The 19,449-nt window shown below is 45.2% G+C and overlaps 1 protein-coding gene and 1 long non-coding RNA gene across 5 annotated transcripts in view; one reads left to right on the forward strand and one right to left on the reverse strand.

The window, feature by feature from the left end:
• ADAMTSL1 (ADAMTS like 1) overlaps positions 1-3,828 on the forward strand; it is an 873,125-nt gene extending 869,297 nt beyond the window's left edge. For all 4 annotated transcript variants that reach the window (XM_019415409.2, XM_019415408.2, XM_053907971.1 and 1 more), the window contains one exon: positions 1,252-3,828. In XM_019415409.2, the coding sequence (XP_019270954.2) occupies positions 1,252-1,358 (107 nt within the window). In that variant the 3' untranslated portion in view covers positions 1,359-3,828. The remainder of the gene's footprint in view (positions 1-1,251) is intronic.
• The window catches only part of LOC128778583 (uncharacterized), a 32,947-nt gene extending 25,878 nt beyond the window's left edge, over positions 1-7,069 (reverse strand). The window contains exons 1-2 of the long non-coding RNA XR_008424208.1: positions 6,713-7,069; positions 5,874-5,918 (exon numbers count right to left, since the gene is read on the reverse strand). This is a non-coding gene — a long non-coding RNA (uncharacterized LOC128778583). The remainder of the gene's footprint in view (positions 1-5,873; positions 5,919-6,712) is intronic.
• Between the last annotated feature and the right edge of the window lie 12,380 nt (positions 7,070-19,449).

A 19,449-nucleotide genomic window follows, 5' to 3' on the forward strand; every position in this document is an offset into this window, starting at 1 on the left:
CCAGGTACTATTGGCCAAATGCTAAACGAAGTCAGCCTCCAGCTCACCCGCAGTAGTTTGGCTGGTACCCAGGGGACGACAACCAGTGCCTCCTGGGGGCCGGGCTACTAGACAGAAAGCACCGTTTGCACTAGAAGAGCACACAGAGTGCCTCCTGCCCAGCTGGCCTTGCGCCCATCATGGCTCTGCTTCTCACAGAACAACGACCGGCTGCCCTCCCTCCTTCCCAACCCACGGGCACCCACCGGAACTGTGCAGGAGCCCATGCCCTTGAGATCTACTCTTTCACTCCCTCCTCCCTCAAGTCTGGATCCTCCTCTGCCCAACACCGGCATTTGTATCCCAGTTGGATATTTTTTCTTCCTCTGGACCCAAAACAAACTGGAGGTCCTTCCCCACAGGAAAGAAGACAAAGTATGAGACAAAGAATACAAAGTTTTTAAATGATGCCATGCAGTTTTCCCCTAAACGGGGCCTCTCTGAGCATGAGATTTCCAACACTGAGGCAGATGTCCTGTAGGCAAATTGTCCCACTGCTTATACACTGGGGCGGGATGATCTTTGTTCTCTGTGTGGTGCTGACCCATCTTTATGTCAAGAGCTCACCACAGTTAGCACTAATATTCAAAGTATTTCAGACTTCCTATGTTGGTCACAGAAGTCCACAACCCAAATCAGCACCAATAGCTAAGGACCATCTTGTTTGTGCCAATACTGAACTAGAGGCCACAGTGCTCGGGCAAGACATGGTCAGGGGAAGGAGTAGAGAGGCTTGGGTGGACAGTGTTAAGAAACTTTCACGGAGGAAAGAAGGCTCACATTCCAGGGGATGAGGCCATCAACCAGGGCCTCACTTGCACACCCCGTCAGAGTGGTGCAGCATTGAGTCCTTCTGGGAACCAGCTCGAGGAGAGCCACTTAAATACCACGGGGAAAGACCAGCTTGCCTTAGAAGGTCAGGCGGTCCCGAGGAGAGGGAGATGAACAGCACCCTCTGGAAGGAAGCATGCCATCAGAAAGGCAGTAGAACAGGCCGAGGGTTGGGCCGTGTCAGCCGGCCAACAACGGCAGCCTGTTGGCAGGCTGGGAGGCAGGTGGCTGAGTGCCACCAGAGCAAGGCCAGCCCAGAGATGCTGGACAGCAGGGGCCCCTCCAGCATGGGAGTCCAGTGCCCAAGGCAGACCCCAGGAAGCACCCAGTGGCCACAGCCTTTAGCTCCATTTCACATCTTTCTTTTGTCCCCTTTCCCAGTGGAGTGCAGAGATACTACCAGGTACTGCGAGAAGGTCAAACAGCTAAAACTCTGCCAACTCAGCCAGTTCAAATCTCGCTGCTGTGGGACTTGCGGCAAAGCGTGAAGACAGGGCCCAGGGAAGAACTCTACCCTGGCCACACAGAGGACTCCCGCCACCACCTTGGACAGAACTTAAGCTCTCTTCGTTTATTTATTTATTTTCCTCTCCCCACCCCCGCCCCACACACCCTCGTCCAACCTCCTCCCCCACCCCAGACATGAGGACCTCGGCATGTCCTCTCTCTCGGTTCACTGGAGAACAGAATGTGGGGGAAAGACAAGGAAAGGGGTCTACAGGAGGTTGCAGAGCAGATGCCTCGCCTTCCCAAACCCAGGTCCCGAAAAGGCGGAGGAAGAGGCAGGCGTGGCTCCTGGGGACAGCAGGGAGGCAGAGCCAGTAGCAGACGAGAGATGGGAGGGTAGGCCACAGAGCGTTTGCAAAGCATTGGTACAGACTCCAGACAACCAGCTGTGTCTTTCCTGGCAGCACACCGTCCACACGGGAGTGTGCTTCTGCTTTGTGTCCTCCTCTGCCTCAGCCTTGGGAAGAGCAGGCAGGGAGGGGAGGACACCATGGGAAGGCAGAACCCAGGCCAGAACTCAGCTCTTCTGCCGGGGAGCATCAAGAACTCCAAGCACAGATACAGAGCATTAAGGCGGAGACCATCCAAGTAGGCCCGAAGCACACTTGATGCAGAAAACCACGTGGGGGCTGGGGCGGGGAGGAGACAGAAGCAAAAAGAAACCTGTGCATGGTCCTCGGTGGGGAAGTGCAGGTAGATGGGGAAGAGTGAGGAGGCTCGGGGAAGGGGCCCTCTGGATTCTGCTGCCCTAGCAGAGGGCACACTGCCTGCTAGGAGACCTGCCCTCCCTGAGGTGCAGGGGACTCCCCACTCCCCACACTGTCTCGGACTTCTGCCTGTACCCCCCTAGCAAAGCCAGTGAGACATCAAGATCTACTTGTTCAGTCGGGCGGCCCCTCTCATCTCTCTCTACATCAAGAGTCCCCCACTCCCCAACCCCAGCCCAGAACGATACTGCTGATGTGGGTCAAGGGCATTCTGAGCAAGAATAGGCTGGGGTTTCTGCCTGTATGGCCTTTGCTGCCCCACTTAAGGGCCAGGGGTGGGGTTCAATTTGCCAGATGGTATCCATCGGGTCACAGTAGCCGCTTCCAGAACGGGCCGGGGCCCGTTCAGGGTGGGACAGTGGGCTTGTGCGGGCCCACTGTAAAAGCAGTGCTCCTATTTATACAGCAGCTTGGGGCAGGGTGATGGGGTGCAGTGGCAAAGCCATAGGATAACTAAAGCTCGCAAGAGGGTCCTCAAAGGCTTTTCAACCTGTTCCCTACACACACTGAAGTACTATGAACCTTACAGCAATTAATATCCACCCAGCTTTGGTAATCCAGTCAGCAAGGCAGCACACACACTTGCAGTAATGCGGGTCAGCTAGAGTAACATGGCTGCAGCAAAGTCTAGGGGCAAACCTGAAATCCTGGGACCATTTGGCAAATTGTTCTTTCAGCAAAGGGGTTTGGGTGAGTGGTTTTGGCCACCTCCCCCTTGAGTGGAGACCGTTCAATAGCCAGGGCAGCGTGGCCACGCTCACTCACCCCTCAGACAGCCTGCTCCCCCCTCACATACAGACTCGCAAAATGCCACCCAGCCCCGGGCCACCACCAATACCAGGGCTGTGTTTTCCAGCCCACCTGGAAGTCAAAGACGGGGGGAAGACGGTATTAACCTGTGTCCTCCCCAGGTGAGCTACGGACAATTAAGGTGGGTCTCTTTCTTCCTCACCACAATGGGCTCTAAGAAGTCATGTTACTAAAAATCAGCGTAATGTTTATTTAAAATAAAAGAGAATGTTTTCTATGTCTGTATATCTTTTGTGAATATTTATTAGGATTTCTTGTATAAAAACGTGCAATATTAATAATTGTACATTGTCATTCAGAAAACAAAGTATTTGGGGGACTTTTTTATTAACTTCCTGCAGTTGTGTTCCTGTAAACTCTGGTAACTATTGTATTGTTCCTATTTTTAATAGAGGCTGATGTTTAACTCTGGATCCATTCACTGTGTACAGAACACATTGTAAAGCTAACGTGGGATGACAGGGCAAGAAGAGGGGACTTGTGTGTGACACAATAGTTATGCATGGAATGGAGAATACAAATTCCATACTGCTACTAATGTGGTTGGTTATTTGTAGTTCAATAGCTGTTGAGAACCAGTGGCCAATATTTACATTTTCTAAATAGCCAGTGTCCTCCAGCTCCGCCTCGTGTCAGGTTGGAGCCATTGGAGGGGGCCTCAGAGCCAGCTCGGAGGACCTAGGTTTGGGGTGGGAAGCAGCGTGCTCCTTGCATGAGATGAATGTACATTTACTGTTTGTTCTGTGAATTGTGACTCAGCAGCAACACAAGATGATTAGAGCTGCTGAATAATATGGAAGGAGGCACTTTCCTCCTCTAAAACACAAAACTGTATTTATATTTTTTGTACAGATAATACAGCTTATTTATTTAACTCTTGTCGTCCGAGTCTCTGTTAAGCTCAGCCTTCCGGTCTCGTTCTGTACAGGGGTTGAGGGTGGTTCCCAGCCACTTACGTGTGTTTGGCCGCCACGGAAGAATGGTGGTTTTGAGCTCTGCATGGGAAGCTGGGAGCCCATGCCTGCAGGGCCAGCTCTGTAAGTGAACCCAAAGGAGCTATGTTTGTGGATGTGCACATATTCAGGTTTAGGACTACCCTTGACAATCATCTCATTTATGGCCCTGGGTAGTGGGAACATGGAAGCCACAGTGCCTTCAGAAAGACAGATACATGGGCACCTTGTGGGTGGGGGGTAGATGCAGATTTGGCTGCAGGAGGAGTCTCCAGGTCAGGCTCCCGCCAACAGGGGCGTGCACAGTATAAAGTAGCTGTGTGCTGAAATTCTGGATGGACACCATTAGTAGGAGCTAACACTTACAGATCGTTACTACATTTTCATCCTCACATGAGCCCTATGATTATCTGTATATGGGTAGACAGAGGCCCAGAAAGCCCAAGGTCAACCAGCTGGTGGAACAGGGATCAAACTCCTATAAGTCTGGCTTTTTAGCCACAGCCTTTTCCTTACCCACTATGCCATCTCCAGCTTCTCTGTGAAAGAGCGGACAATGCATGGCCACCATCGTGGGTGCCATCTTTCCCTACTGCTTGGAGGCTGGTAGATGACAATGGGACATTTTACTGGAGTTGTCACTTTCTCATCCCCTAAAATTAATTCTTCTGGCATTCTATGGCCCCTAGCTCCCTATTTTTAAAGCATTTTAATAGAAATAAAGCTACTATGGGAAGTGCAGAAAAAAATAAAAGTGTATTGTGGCGTTCTTCATCAATTGTTTCCAGTGGAAGGGCAGCAAGTCCTCAAGCCCCCAGGATGTCCACACAAAGACCTTTGTGGGAGGCACTTAAGAACCCCAGCCTGAAAGCCCAATTCCAATCCATTTTCCAACAACTCACCCATCACATCACAGTCTGTTACGCAGTGTAAAAATTAGTTAGAAAGCTCTTCCTGAAATCCCAATTATTTTCTAAGGAGTTTTAGGTTTTGCCTTAAAGAAATAGTCAATACTTGAACTAGAAATACTCACATACCAACAATCAAATAATATCCTACAGAGGCCCCAGGGGAGGATGGGAGGGCAGGGATAAGTCAGAGATGCCAGAGCAAAAAAAAAAAAAAAAAAAAAAAAAAAAAACAGGAAGTTTCAAATGGTGGGACAGGCTCAAATAGAACATACGGAAAAGTTTCCAGCCCAAATCACAGAGCTCAGCAGGGAGAAAAAGATCCCTATAAGGATGCTCCCAACCACAGCGTAAAAGTTCAGAATCTTAACCACAGGCAGGTCCTGGGATTCAAACTGCTCATACCAGAGTCCCCTGCTTGGCCTCAGAAGTTTCTAGGACTTTGACAGCATGAGCCCAGAAAATCTGGGGCCCATCCAAACCAAAATCATCAATAATCACCAAAGCTCATTCATGCCTCAGTTTCTCACCTTTGAAAAGAGGATATCTCCTAAGATAGGGTTTTTATGAGAAAACTAGCAGTTCATTCACATTGAGGAAATCTAGGATCTCCTGGCACATCACTGAAGTGTCACCGAATGTTAACTACCTTGAAGACAGGGAGATGAGGGCAGAGCATTGGTCCTATTTCATATTCCCATTGTCAGCTGTGAAAGACTGTCCCTAGGTTTTCATTTTTGAGTGAGAAGGACATCAGTCGTTCCTTCAAAGTTCAGTACTACACAATAGTGTCAATAAGAGAGACATTAGTGAACCCAAATCTGTATATTGGAACATAATAGCACATGTAGCCAACTCACCAAAATATTGACATACTTTCAGAAATAGTTCCCAGAACAGCTGTTACCTTGTAATCCCAATGTACAGTCTAGTTTCAAATCAAATCTCCCATTTCCTTTGATTTACTAAAAAAAAAAAAAAAAAAAAAGGGACAAATGCTCATTCAAGAGCAAACATACGTGTAATGTAAAAGCTAAAGTTAAGGATATCTCACTTACCAAGTGGTAGATTTTCTCATAAACAGCATGCTATGATAATCAATCCTGCAAATAAATCCAAAAAAATCCAATTTTATTAATGACTTTCAGCTAAAATGAGACAACTTAGAGCTCAATAATCCATCTGTGGGCCTCCCCAAAATAGGCAAATTCATCCACAAAGGATAAGGGACTTATCGGGTGAACAGAAGGATGAAGCTCTTGGAAACAGACCAATGAAAACTGACCTACTGGGTGAATTATCCAAGGAAGGATAAATTAGTAAACAAAATAAAGTGACACCCCCTTGGTTTTGTCTCTTTCAGTCCCTCATTTTGTTCAATGAACCAGCCATGATTTAAAGACTTCAGGATTCAGACTCAGAATACACTGAATGTGAGTTACATCAGGGAAGGTGATCTACGCATGTCACATACAACCAAGCAGGAAAATACTGATGTGGATACAAGCCTCAGTCAGTAAAGAATTGAATACTCAATGAATTCTACCAACCCTGTAAGATTAAAATTAACCTAAAATTATCATGTGTCCCCACATAGCCATGCAGTCCACTTGGAGATGCTTTTACAGGTTAAATGCGTATGAGCCAATCAGAGACTGTGATCTTTGGCTGAACCGCAGTTTCTTGTTCATAGCACCCGAAGGTTTTCAAATGTATGTTGCTACCTCTAAACTGGAAGGCAGATATGGTAATCAAGGTTTTGCTGGCAAGAACTGAGCTGTCACCTTGCCTGTCAACCAGAGGTTTACAACTTCACTCAGATGGATTCTGTGAAGCACCTGGTCCCAATCAACCATGTGTCATGCTTCTGATCACACAATATACAGATGTCACTCACCTCTGTGTTTTCCAAAGGCAAAATCCATCTTCAACCAAGGATTTCCCAAGCTGCTCCTAAAGATATGGTTTATATGTGTGTAAACAGAAATTAAACGTGCAGTTTTACGTGAGTGAAGAGAAAGCAGACAGTAGGGAATGGTTCTCCTGCTGAACATAAATAATGTTTGTTTAAGCAGAATGCTTAGGAGGGCCTGAGAGATTGCACAGTCAGCATCCAGACCAGAAAGCATGCCTGGGAAACCTGCTTCCTTTTCCAAGATGACATAAACAGCCCTCCTCTGGGTCTTTGTGATAGCCAGGGTTGACCTTGTTACAACTCCCAAAAAGGACAGAAGACAAGCTGTGAACAGCTTAGTTACCAGGTAAGCAACTCAGGGAAATGTTTAATGGCCAAGGCAGGGAGTATGGTGATGAAGTGCATCATGGGCTTGATTTTCTCCTCCTAATCCTCACCATCTTTTGTTTAAATAACAATGAAGGGGCCAGGAAATGACTGAGCTGAGGCCAGCTGAAGGATGACAAAGTTGTCCAGACAGTCATCCAGGTAGTTCTGTCCTATAGCTGAAGATCAGTGTGTCAGTGCCAGGGTGCAGAGCAGGGCCAGATCAATAGGCCAGTCACTCCTGAGCTGAATTTCTTTACCTGCACAGGGCCTTCCTATTGGAATGGAGACACTCAAGGCAACCACCTTGGAGCAAGCCCCCATGATTTGGATCTTCCACTCCCTTTGCAGTGTGAAGGTCTAGCCTGTGCACTACGGTCCAGCTGGGATGGAAAACAACCAAAGTTCTCATCTGGTCTGGTGGACTTCACTCTACCTTCCCCTGCCAGATAAGCCTTTATCCCTTCTCATCTCCTCTCCTCCCTGATTTCTTTTCCCATCACTTATCTTCCCCTTCCCTCAGAGTCTGAGAAACTCTTGCCAAGTGCCAACTCTGTGCCAGGTCCAGGCTGGGCCCTGGGGACATGGCTTTCAGGGAACTCAGAGTCCAATCAGGAAAGCAGACATATCTCACCACAAATGCCAACATGAAGTCCCAGGTTTGGGGGAGTTTCCAGCTCAGTTTTCTTCTTCGTTTGGTTCCTTCACAGTCAGCACCCAGGGATTTCTCCTTTTATTCCTGATCTTTTCTCATTGGGACTTTACAAAGGTATCCTGACTGAATAAATCTACTCCCTCCCACTTTCTCTTCCAATCTACTCCCCATATAGCAGCTAGAACTATTCTATTGCCTGCAAACACATCAGTGTAACCAAATGCATATGTGTGAAACTAACTTAAATCTACACCCTAAAGGCAGTTAGCTAACATTTAATTACCCAATCATAAACCCACCCTCCAAAAGTGACCAGTGCAAGGATTTCAAATACTGTTATCTAAATCTGCACCAGAGGGTTTCTTAATTAATGCAAAGTTCATTAATTACACACCAGTGATATGAGCAGTCCTAGAGGTCTGGAAAGGATACATGGCACCACTGCCCCTGTATTAACAGTCTGAGAATCCAGCAAATCCAACAGCCGGGAGCCCCAGGTCTAGAGTTGTCCTTGGTTCTGTACACCACCATCCCCCCACCCCAAGCCACCCTGCTCAGTTTGTTTGATTTGACTAGAGAAGTTTTTGGCTGATCTTATGGTAGGAACATTCACCTTGGAGTAACTATCAGAATGCCTGGATTTGGACAATACAACTTATTTGAGTTCAAAGAGCAGGTTACAGGACTGTGTTGGGCCACTTTGCTGGCATTTACGCCCATGCCACAATTTGAGCCGGGATTGTTTTCAGTGAAACACACCATCTTAGGAGTAAGGCTGCATAGGTGGAGACAGAGAGCTCCAGCCTCTCTTGATGGAGCTACCCATTTTACCAAGGTAACTCAGAAACTGGTGACTAGCCAAAATGGCTTAAATCCATTCACAAAGTGATCTTCGCAAAAGATGGCTTGCACTATACCAGTCCACTGTTTCAAAACCTTCCACACTTTCCCACTGTTGTCAGGACAAGGAACAGACTCCTTTAAATGTCCTGAGGCACCCTGCAAACTCATCTCTGGCCACTTTCCCTGGGTGACAGGCCTCAGTTCTTTGAAAGCTCCATGTCCCAATCTCCTTTCCCTTCTTACCTTCCCATAAACCAATGGAATACCAACCACCACACCCCTCCCCACCTGCTCTTCCTTTGTGATTTCTTACTTGGAACCCAGGGCAGGCAAATATGGAGGCTATAAATGTTTGTTACTCACCACTTCCCTCAAGATTGCACCGTTTTATAACTTTTTTCCTACTGCCCTGTGGCAAAGCTGGAAAGCTGGGCCTCTCAGAACTTTGACAGCCCACAGAGGTGGATGCAGCCTGAGACTCAAAGTCAGTAGTCAAAGGCAGGGAATCCTGTACTCGTAAGCTATTCTCCCCCTCCATTCCTCCTTTCTTTCCACACTGCACACATCCACTTTTCAGGGCCAGGTTTGGATTTATGGCTGAAAACTCAGTGTAAGTATTTACAATATCCCCTCTTCTTTCTTTTTCATGACTGAAGTATAATTGACACACAATGTTTTATTACTTTCAAGGGTACAACATACTGATTTAACAATTCTGTGTATTACTCAATGCTCACAATATATGCAGTCACCATGCAGTGTTATTAAGTTATTGACTATATGCCCGATGCTGTACTTCTCATCTCTGTGACCTATTAATTTTATAATTGGAAGTTGGTACCTCTTAGTCTACTTTATTTTGCCCATTCCCCCACCCACCCCCCTCTGGCAACCACCAGTTTGTTCTCTGTATTTAAGAGTCTGTTTATTCATTCGTTTTGTTTTTCAGATTCCACATATAAATGAAATCCTATGGGATTTGTCTTTCTCTGCCTGACTTATTTCACTTAAAAGCATAATACCTTCTGGGTCCACCCATGTCGTCTCAAATGACAAGATCTCATTCTTTTTTTATGGCTGAGTAACATTCAGCCATTTTGTGTCTGTATGTGTACGTGTGTGTGTGTGTGTGTGTGTGTGTGTGTGTGTGTGTGTATGTGTGTAAACCATACATGTATATACACCATATCTTTGTTCATTCATCAATGGACACTTGAACTGCTTCCATATCTTGGCTATTATAAATAATGCTGTGATAAACAGGGGTGCATATATGGTCAATTAATCTATGACAAAGGATGAAAGAATATATAATGCAGAAAAGACAGTCTTTTAAATAAATGGTGCTGGAACAACTAGACAGCTACATACAAAAGAATGAAACTGAACCACTTCCTTATACCATACACAAAAATAAATCAAAGTGGATTAAAGACCCAAATTTGAGACCTGAAACCATAAAAGTCCTAAAAGAAAACATAGGCAGTAATTTCTTGGCCTTAACAACATATTTATGGATAGGTCTCCTCAGGCAATGGAAAAAAAGCAAAATAAACTATTGGGACTACACCAAAATAAAAAGCTTTTGCATAGCAGAGGAAATCATCAACAAAACAAAAAGGCAGTGTAGTGAATAGGAGAAAATATTTGCAAATGATGCATCCAATAAAAGGCTAATATCCAAAATACATTAAAAAAATGTATACACCCAAAAAATGTGATTAAAAAATGGGCAGAGGACTGTTATTCAACATAGTATTGGAAGTCTTAGCCTGTGCAATCAGACAACACAAAGAAATAAAAGGCATCCAAATCGGCCAGGAGGTCAAACTTTCACTCTTCGCAGATGACATGATACTCTATATGGAAAACCCAAAAGATTCCACCAAAAACTGCTAGAATTGAATCATGAATTCAGCAAAGTTGCAGGATATAAAATCAACACACAAAAATTGTTTGCATTCCTATACACCAACAATGAAGCGACAGAAAGAGAAATCAAGGAATCGATCCCATTTACAGTTGCACCAAAAACCATAAAATACCTAGGAATAAATCTAACCAAAGAGGTGAAAAATCTATATGCTGAAAACTATAGAAAGCTTATGAAAGAAATTGAAGAAAACACAAAAAAATGGAAAAAGATTCCATGCTCCTGGATAGGAAGAACAAATATTGTTCAAATGTCGATACTACCCAAAGCAATCTACATATTCAATGCATCCCTATCAAAATAACACCAACATTCTTCACAGAGCTAGAACAAATAATCCTAAAATTTGTATGGAACCAGAAAAGACCCTGAATAGCCAAGGCAATCTTGAAAAAGAAAACCAAAGCAGGAGGCATCACAATCCCAGACATCAAGCTATACTACAAAGCTGTAACCATCAAGACAGTATGGTACTGGCACAAGAACAGACACTCAGATCAATGGAACAGAATAGAGAAACCAGAAATGGACCCACAAACGTATGGCCAACTAATCTTTGACAAAGCAGGAAAGAATATCCAGTGGCATAAAGACAGTCTCTTCAGCAAGTGTTGCTGGGAAAACTGGACAGTGACATGCAGAAGAATGAACCTGGACCACTTTCTTACACCATACACAAAAATAAACTCAAAATGGATGAAAGACCTAAACGTAAGACAGGAAGCCATCAGAATCCTCGAGGAGAAAGCAGGCAAAAACCTCTTTGATCTTGACTGCAGCAATTTCTTACTGAACACGTCTCCAGAGGCAAGGTAAACAAAAGCAAAAATGAACTACTGGGACCTCATCAAAATAAAAAGCTTCTGCACAGCGAAGGAAACAATCAGCAAAACTAAAAGGCAACCGACAGAATGGGAGAAGATATTTGCAAATGACATATCAGATAAAGGGTTAGTATCCAAATTCTATAAAGAACTTATCAAACTCAACACCCAAAAAACAAATAATCCAGTGAAGAAATGGGCAAAAGACATGAATAGACACTTCTCCAAAGAAGACATCCAGATGGCCAACCAACACATGAAAAAATGTTCAACATCACTCATCATCAGGGAAATACAAATCAAAACCACAATGAGATACCACCTTGCACCTGTCAGAATGGCTAACATTAACAACTCGGGCAACAACAGATGTTGGCAAGGATGCAGAAAAAGAGGATCTCTTTTGCATTGTTGGTGGGAATGCAAGCTGGTGCAGCCACTCTGGAAAACAGTATGGAGGTTCCTCAAAAAACTAAAAATAGAACTACCCTATGACCCAGCAATTGCACCACCAGGCATTTATCCAAGGGATACAGGTGTGCTGTTTCAAAGGGACACATGCACCCCCACGTTTATAGCAGCACTATGAACAATAAAGTATGGAAAGAGCTCAAATGTCCATCTATGGAAGAATGGATAAAGAAGAGGTGGTATAGATATACAATGGAGTATTACTAAGCAATCAAAAAGAATGAAATCTTGCCATTTGCAAGATGGCAACTGGATGGAACTGGAGGGTATTATGCTAAGTGAAATTAGCCAGTCAGAGAAAGACAAAAATCATATGACTTCACTCATATGAGGACTTTAAGACACAGAACAGATGAACATAAGGGAAGGGAAACAAAAATAATATAAAAACAGGGAGGGGGACAAAACAGAAGAGACTCATAAATATGGAGAACAAACTGAGGGTTACAGGAGGTTACTAACTAGGGGGATGGGCTAAATGGGTAGGGGGCACTAAGGAATCTACTCCTGAAATCATTGTTGCACTATATGCTAACTAATTTGGATATAAATTTTAAAAAATAAAAAATAAAATTTAAAAAAAATGGGCAGAAGACTTGAAAGACATACAGATGGCCAACAGACACATGAAATGATGCTCAACATCACTCATCACCAGGGAAATGCAAACTCAAAACCACAGTAAGATATCACCTCACACCTGTCAGAATGGCTAGTATGAAAAAAGACAAAAAACAACAAGTGTTGGCGAGGATGTCAAGAGAACCCTCTTGTACTGCTGGTGGGAATGCAAATTAGTGCAACCACTGTAGAAAGAACACGGATGTTCCTCAAAATATTAAAGATAGAGCTACCATATAATTCAGTAATTCCACTGCTTGAGTATTTACCCGCCCAAAAAAAAAAAAACCACTAATTTGAAAAGATATACACAATATCCACTCTTCTAACTAGATCCCCCCAAAAATGATCTTTTGTTTTACTGAAAAGATGGTGGTGGGTGCAGAAGAATGCAAAAGGATGCAAAAGAATGAGACCAAGACTAAACTATACTACATGATAAAAGGACATAAAGATCCTGAGGGACAAGACCTGGATGACTGTGGCTGGAGAGATGGGGGAGGGAGGGGGAGGGAAGGGGAGGCAGGTCATGTCTCAGTTGATGGTCACAATCTAAAGGAAGCCATGCCCACCCTCCAAGCAGACAACTGCCCTCCTTCTCCCTCAAGGTACCTGGTGCCTAATAACTCTAACTTTGGGAAATCTTTCCTTATGTACTTCAGAGAAGACTCCCTTTTCCCTACGGGTCATAGTGCAGAAAGGGGAAATAGAAAGAGGAAAAGTTCCTAGAATTCACAGAATGCTCTGTTCACCCCCTCACACAGACCACATGGGGACCACAGCAGTGAGTACAAGCGCCAGGCTAGTTTGACTACAGAGCCTCCTCAAAAAACCCTGCTGTACCTTGCTTCTCAGAAGCAGCCTGCTGGCCATCCAGCATTCACATGTCTACCCAGCCCTCCCCAAACTCAGTGGAGAGACCCTGTCCTCCTAGTCTCTGCGACCTAAGGTTCTAGAGACATGCTTAATTCCCAGTTGTTTTCACCCCACCTCCAATCACCAATTCCATATGGCCTGCCTTCAAAATATGCCCGGGATGTGACCCTTTTCTCATCAGCCCCACTTCTACAGCCTGGCATGGGCCTGCATCCTGCCAGGCCCTGCTTCTACGCTGGCCCCCTGCAGCCCCCTCACAGAGCCTGGGTGACTACAGGGATGGTTGTAACATATACCAGATCTGAGCACTTCTCAGTTGGACCCTTGACATTGCCCCCCAATTCCAAATTCCTGGCCATGGTCTATACAGCCCTCACAAAAATGTGCCCACCTCAGGCCCTTTTGCTCTACATGTTCCCTGGGGTCATCTCCCCCTTTGAGCCTCTCAAACATCATCTTCTCAATGAGGCCCACCTTGACCATCCCATTAAATACCACCTGGGCCTCCCAGAACTCCTGGGCTTCTCCATTCCAATTATGTTCTCCTTTTTCATGGTGCCTATCACCTTGTAACTTACCAAACAATTTACTTATTATGCTTTTCATATATTATGTGTTGGTTATTTATATTATACATACCTTATTATATATAATTACGCATTGTTTATTATTAATGAGTGTCTGTCTACCCCACTAGACTATAAGACCCACAAGGGCAGGACCTGTATATGTTCTACTTACTGATGTTGTCCAAAGCACCCGGAAGAGTGCCTGACACCCAAAAGATATTTTCTGAAGGCATGAACTAATGTATGTTTGTGTACACATACAGATGGATGGGAGAAGAGGAAGGAAGAAGTGTGGTCAGTGAGTCCACCTATCCTGAGGACCAGAGCTAAGACAGGGGTTATGGGGTAGAGGAGGAAGAAGAGGAGGAGGAGGAGGAGACATAGAAGATGAGATGTGTGAAAGGAAAGAGCATGGTTTTGAAGTCACTACCCTGGGGGTGGAGGGGGACTCCCTGGATGGCGTAGAGAAAAATGAAAAACAGGGAGATGCTGGAAAGCAACTGAGGGCCATCAGGCGGGTCCCCAGGAGATATCCCCGGGGCAATACCATAGTGAGATGTGCAGCAGACCCAAGAGTCTGGAAAAGGGCCCCATGATAGCTCCCAGAGTGGATGGCAAAGGTAGGAAACACAGCATTTTTGGAGCTACGGAATCCTAAAGAGCTTGGTAATCAAGAGGCAAAACCTCCCTAAATAGCACTATTCGAAGATCATAGTAAAACAAACAACAGATGTGACTACATGTTACCAAATCACAAGATGAAAATACCTTTTTCCTCCAAAAGGCCCAAGGGATCTTTTTCTACAATGAAGAGAATCTAGTCTTAATGTAACTATTTCCAACAAAGAGCTTAAAAATTTAAAGATCTCTTCATATAACCTTCAGCTCCTGGATGTAATCATTCCTTCCTATGCATTAACCTTATAAGTAAGCAAGCATTGTGTAAAGAACCTCTGTTGCAACCCAATCAACATCTTTGTAAATATCTGTGTGTTTCCAGAAGCAATTAGTGAGTAAGTCTGAGTGCTGAGTACAAGGAACAGTGGAGAATCAATCACACGCACAAACAGCTACCATTCCCAGAGCTCATACACCTATACACCGCATGGCCCTGGAAAGGCATTCAAAAATTCATTCTTTATCCTCAAGATCAACAGCCTCCTACATCTCTCCAGCCTTCCCCTTCTTTCAAACCCATGGTGTCACTTCACTGTTCACCCAGCTGGTTCTACAAACATCATTTCCTCCACTGGGAGTCAAACATCATTCCCCCAAGTTACTTAACCCATCTGAGCCTCAATTCCCCTCAGTTCCCTGCCTGAACAGGGAGATAACAACAGGAGCAGGAAGCACATATGGATGCAGTGAGATGGCAGGTGCTGTTGCTGTCAGAACTTAAGAGAGCTCTACACAGGAGATAACAGACTTGTGTCCACTCTCCGGTAACTGAACTTTCCCAGGCTCCCTGTACCTGCCCTCTGGCTGGGCCAGAACCTCCCATTTATCAAGAAGCCAAACAATTTCAACAGTCAAGGACTAGGATGTTTCAACACTCAGAGTTGACCCTGAGGCACAGCAGAATTCGCTGAGGTTTTTAAATCATCAAAGAAAGGTTCAACTACATGCTTGCATGCGTGCAGATTTTACTATATTCTAAACTTATTTGAAAAAAAAATGTATGATGAGCACTTGGCACTGTTTCTCCATGTGTGTTCCAACAGGTTTTACACAATAAAAGGGCTCTATTGTCAGAGTTGGAAACTGTTGTCTCTGCCTGCTCAGAGTTCATCCCTCCCCTTGCCTGGAAACTCTACGGCTTCCTTTGGGGACCCACCCCATCCCAAGCCCTCCCATGTTCACATAGCTTGCATGGGGTTGACCCTAGCCATAAACACTACTCAGTCCAGGGGTGGACCCTGATTCAGTCCTGGACAGGGAGGATTTTCATTCTCCCTGGCCATGGCAATCAGTTCAGAAAGGACCACGAGTCTCAAGCCAGGCAAGAAACTCATTTCAGGGATTTTTTCTGGAACCCCTGGGAAGGAGAAGCCCTTTAGCTAAAGAGATGTTGTGAGCTTAAAATTGCTGGAAACCATCACGTGGAAAGGGCCTGCCTAAGAAGGCAATGCAGAAGAAAATAAAGGCAAAAGATGAAGACCAAGCACCCATTGCATCCTTCAAGCCGCTGGATTCAGCTGTGCCTGAAGCCCACAGATAAAGCCCTAGACTGTTCAATTGCCTGAACCAAAAAATTCCCTTTTCACTTCTGCACTTGTAATTGCAATAATACTGATCCATGAACTGGGTTATACAAAGTTAAGCAAGGTTCCTTTAATATAGGGCTTCAGAGAGCCTTCAAAATATCATTATGCAATATGAATCTCAAACTCCCAAACTTCTATGTCCAATGAACTTTTTTGAAGACCATATCACAGGACTTTTATTCCATAGAAAACACCTTCATAAAGGCTAATAGATATTACTTGTAGGTTAACTTCATATTAAAATACTCCAAAGCTCCAATCCCTTATAATTCTGGACAAATGAGACAAATGGGAATTCATTTACCCAACTCTGTTGATGCATTTGGCCAGACTTGATAAGTGTATGTGTATAATTTTTTATAATTTTTATTAAATGGGGGTCATAAGCATAAACTATGATATATTTTTCCAGACTTAATAAAATACGTGTGTATGTACATGTGCAAATGTGTGTGTATACACACACATACACGTACATTATTTTAAATTATTACATTGAGGTCATAATTCCTGAGATGCTACACTTTTGAGTTCTGCATTTTAAACCATTTTTTGGTCTCTAGCCCCACTGCCAGGCTGTCACCCCTTTCCATTTAGATGTTGGCCTCTAGCAGAAGAGCCCTGCCCCCGTCCCACCCTTCTGAGGGCTAGTAACCCAGATAAGAGAAACTCATTGGAACTGTGTGAAAGAAAGAAAGAAAGAAAGAAAGAAAGAAAGAAAGAAAGAAAGAAAGAAAGAAAGAAAGAAAGAAAGAAAGAAAGAAAGAAAGAAAGAAAGAAGAGGAAGAAAAACGGAAAGGAAAGGAAAGAAAGAGAGAGAGAGAGAGAGAGAGAGAGAGAGAGAGAAAGAAAGAAAGAAAGAAAGAAAGAAAGAAAGAAAGAAAGAAAGGAGGGAAGGAAGGAAAGAAGGAAGGAAAAAGGAAAGGAAAGAGAAGGGAAAAGAGAAAAAATGAGGGAAAGGAGCCAATATGAGCAGAGTGAGGGCCAGGATCAGGGGTGCATAAAGTACCTGAGTTTCCATACATGAAATTTGTCAGTAATTTTAGCAACTTAAAGCCAGCGTGTGTCCAGGTTCTAGCCACAGTTTTGGACATGGAAGGTTCCAAATAACTGGCCTTCAAATATGGGAGGTGTTCTAACACTGAGCCAAGCAGAGAGACTCTCCATGTTGATAGCAAGCACTGAACTCTGCTTAGAAACTTTAAAATGAAAAGTGGGTTGTTTTTTTAAGACTGGGAGATCCTATTGTGCCAAAAATTCCATTTCTTAGTTTATAAGTCATTCACTGGCATAGATGCCAAATTTTCATCATTTTTCATGCATTCTGTCTGCCTATGTTTCTCAAGTAGCTATTTGCCTGTTTAAAGGGTATTCGTGGACTCCCCTGTTTTATGATCCTATCACATGAAATGGATGGGAATCTAGGACATGAGGGAGTAACCATGCTGCCTCCTTGGCAATGAAAGAATAGCCTTGGCCCTGGGTAGATTGACAGGGTGCAGGTGGCAGGCAGGTTGGTCTGGGTAGTAAAAGCCCAAGACAAATCAGTGTTAGATTCAGTCACAGGAGTGAAAACTTCCTGAATCCTTTTGGTTAACATCAACCTGGGTTTGCTGCTGCACCAAGAGGGTTGACAAGAAAAAGCCATCAGGACTTCTCATGTCAGCATCCAAGGATCCAGAGACAGGGACCAGGAGCACCTGTGGTACAGAAGTATGACTTAAAGCACAGCCCAGCCTAGCATTACCCTGATGCCTTTTCCAGAATCCAGAGCACATGTTCTGGAAGGCTCCAGGGCTCGTGTTGCACCCCCAAAGTGGGGAGGAGCCAAGCACCTGCTCAGCCAGCCTTGTGGAAATTCTGAGCCTACTCTGCCAAAGCAAACACCTCCTCCTGGCCCCCTCCCCCAGTATTTACGCTCAGAAGGGCCTCTGTCTTCCTGCTTCCAGGATGCTGACCAGATGTGGGCCTGGGTGATGGCAGGGCAGGCCTGAAGAGCCAAGGGATCATTTAATCTGCAGTTAGAACTCGTGCACACCCCCACCCGGCCCACTAGCTTCCTCTTGGCAACTACACAGCTGAAAAGCACTTTTAAAGGAAATAGATCCCTCAATTCATCTTTATGCCCGAGGTGACCAGATCCCAAAAGGGTGCATCACTGTGGAAAGGTGTGGTTGTGACAATGCCCCTGCCTTGGAGCAGTTCGCTTCACTCCTGCTTTAGATGCAGAAGCTTGGGGTGGGGCAGCCAGTTATTCTATGTATGTTATTTTGAACATGCTCACGGCAATGAGACTACAATGGAAGGTACCTGGCGGACACAAAGGGAAAGCAAAACCACGAGACAGAGTACTTGCTCCCCCAGCCACTCCAAAATGGAGCCCCGGCCCTGGCCAGGACAGTGCCTGCTCGTGTCGCATCTGGGCTGTGGTCTCTGCTCAGTTGAGAGCTGTCTCTGAGCCCCTCAGACCTTCCCTCTGTGAAGTTGCTGGTGATGTGTGAGAAGGGTGAGAGGGAGGATAGGTGAGGCCAAGGATGCAGGGAGGGGAGTGCCGTCTGATGCTGTCTGCACAGCCTTGGGAAACAGCTGGGGGTTCAGAAGCCCAAGCCAGGGCTCCCTTCACCTGTACCTACCAGTTGGCCTGGTACTTATTCTACACTGCCCACCTCTGCCCTTCTGCTGAGTCAGGGGTGAAACTCACCCTCCAGGTATGCTTTCCAGTTGAGAAAACCCCCAACAAAATCCCATTCGTGCCTTATCACCTCCACGTGGCTCCATCCATGCAAGGCCAAGGGGCAGGCTGCCTGCCTGTGCCACTCTCCTTCCTGCCCCACTCACATACACCATATTAAGCTACAAAAAATCAATAATGAAACTGCCAACACCATAGTGAGCAAGATGGGAGGAGGACCGTCAGTGGACAAGGGATTTCAAGAAATGTGAAGTCGACAAGAGGCAGATGGGAGAAGGAAGACTGACGAGTGCAGAAGGGGAAGCTTACTCTGCCAAAGCAGAGAGCAAAACAGTCACAAGAGAGTCAGAGCTGACAGGGAGCAGGTCTGCGAGGCAGAAACAGGCAGGGGTTTGAGGCTTAAAACACAAGCTACACAAAAAGCAGGGGACAAATTGTGCTAAGGATGGGGATGGCTGTAAGAACCACTTACGATGGCCCCACCATCTCCACCCTCCAGACCTGGCCTACAATCTTACCTTACCTTACTTACCTTACCTACCTGGCCTACAATCTTAGAGTCAAGCCAAAAAGGGAGGGCTCATCCTCACAGACAGTGACCCTTG

The sequence above is a fragment of the Panthera pardus genome, unplaced genomic scaffold (assembly GCF_024362965.1).
Source record: "Panthera pardus isolate Hobbes unplaced genomic scaffold, ASM2436296v1 HiC_scaffold_20, whole genome shotgun sequence".
In the NCBI taxonomy this organism is placed as follows: domain Eukaryota; kingdom Metazoa; phylum Chordata; class Mammalia; order Carnivora; family Felidae; genus Panthera; species Panthera pardus.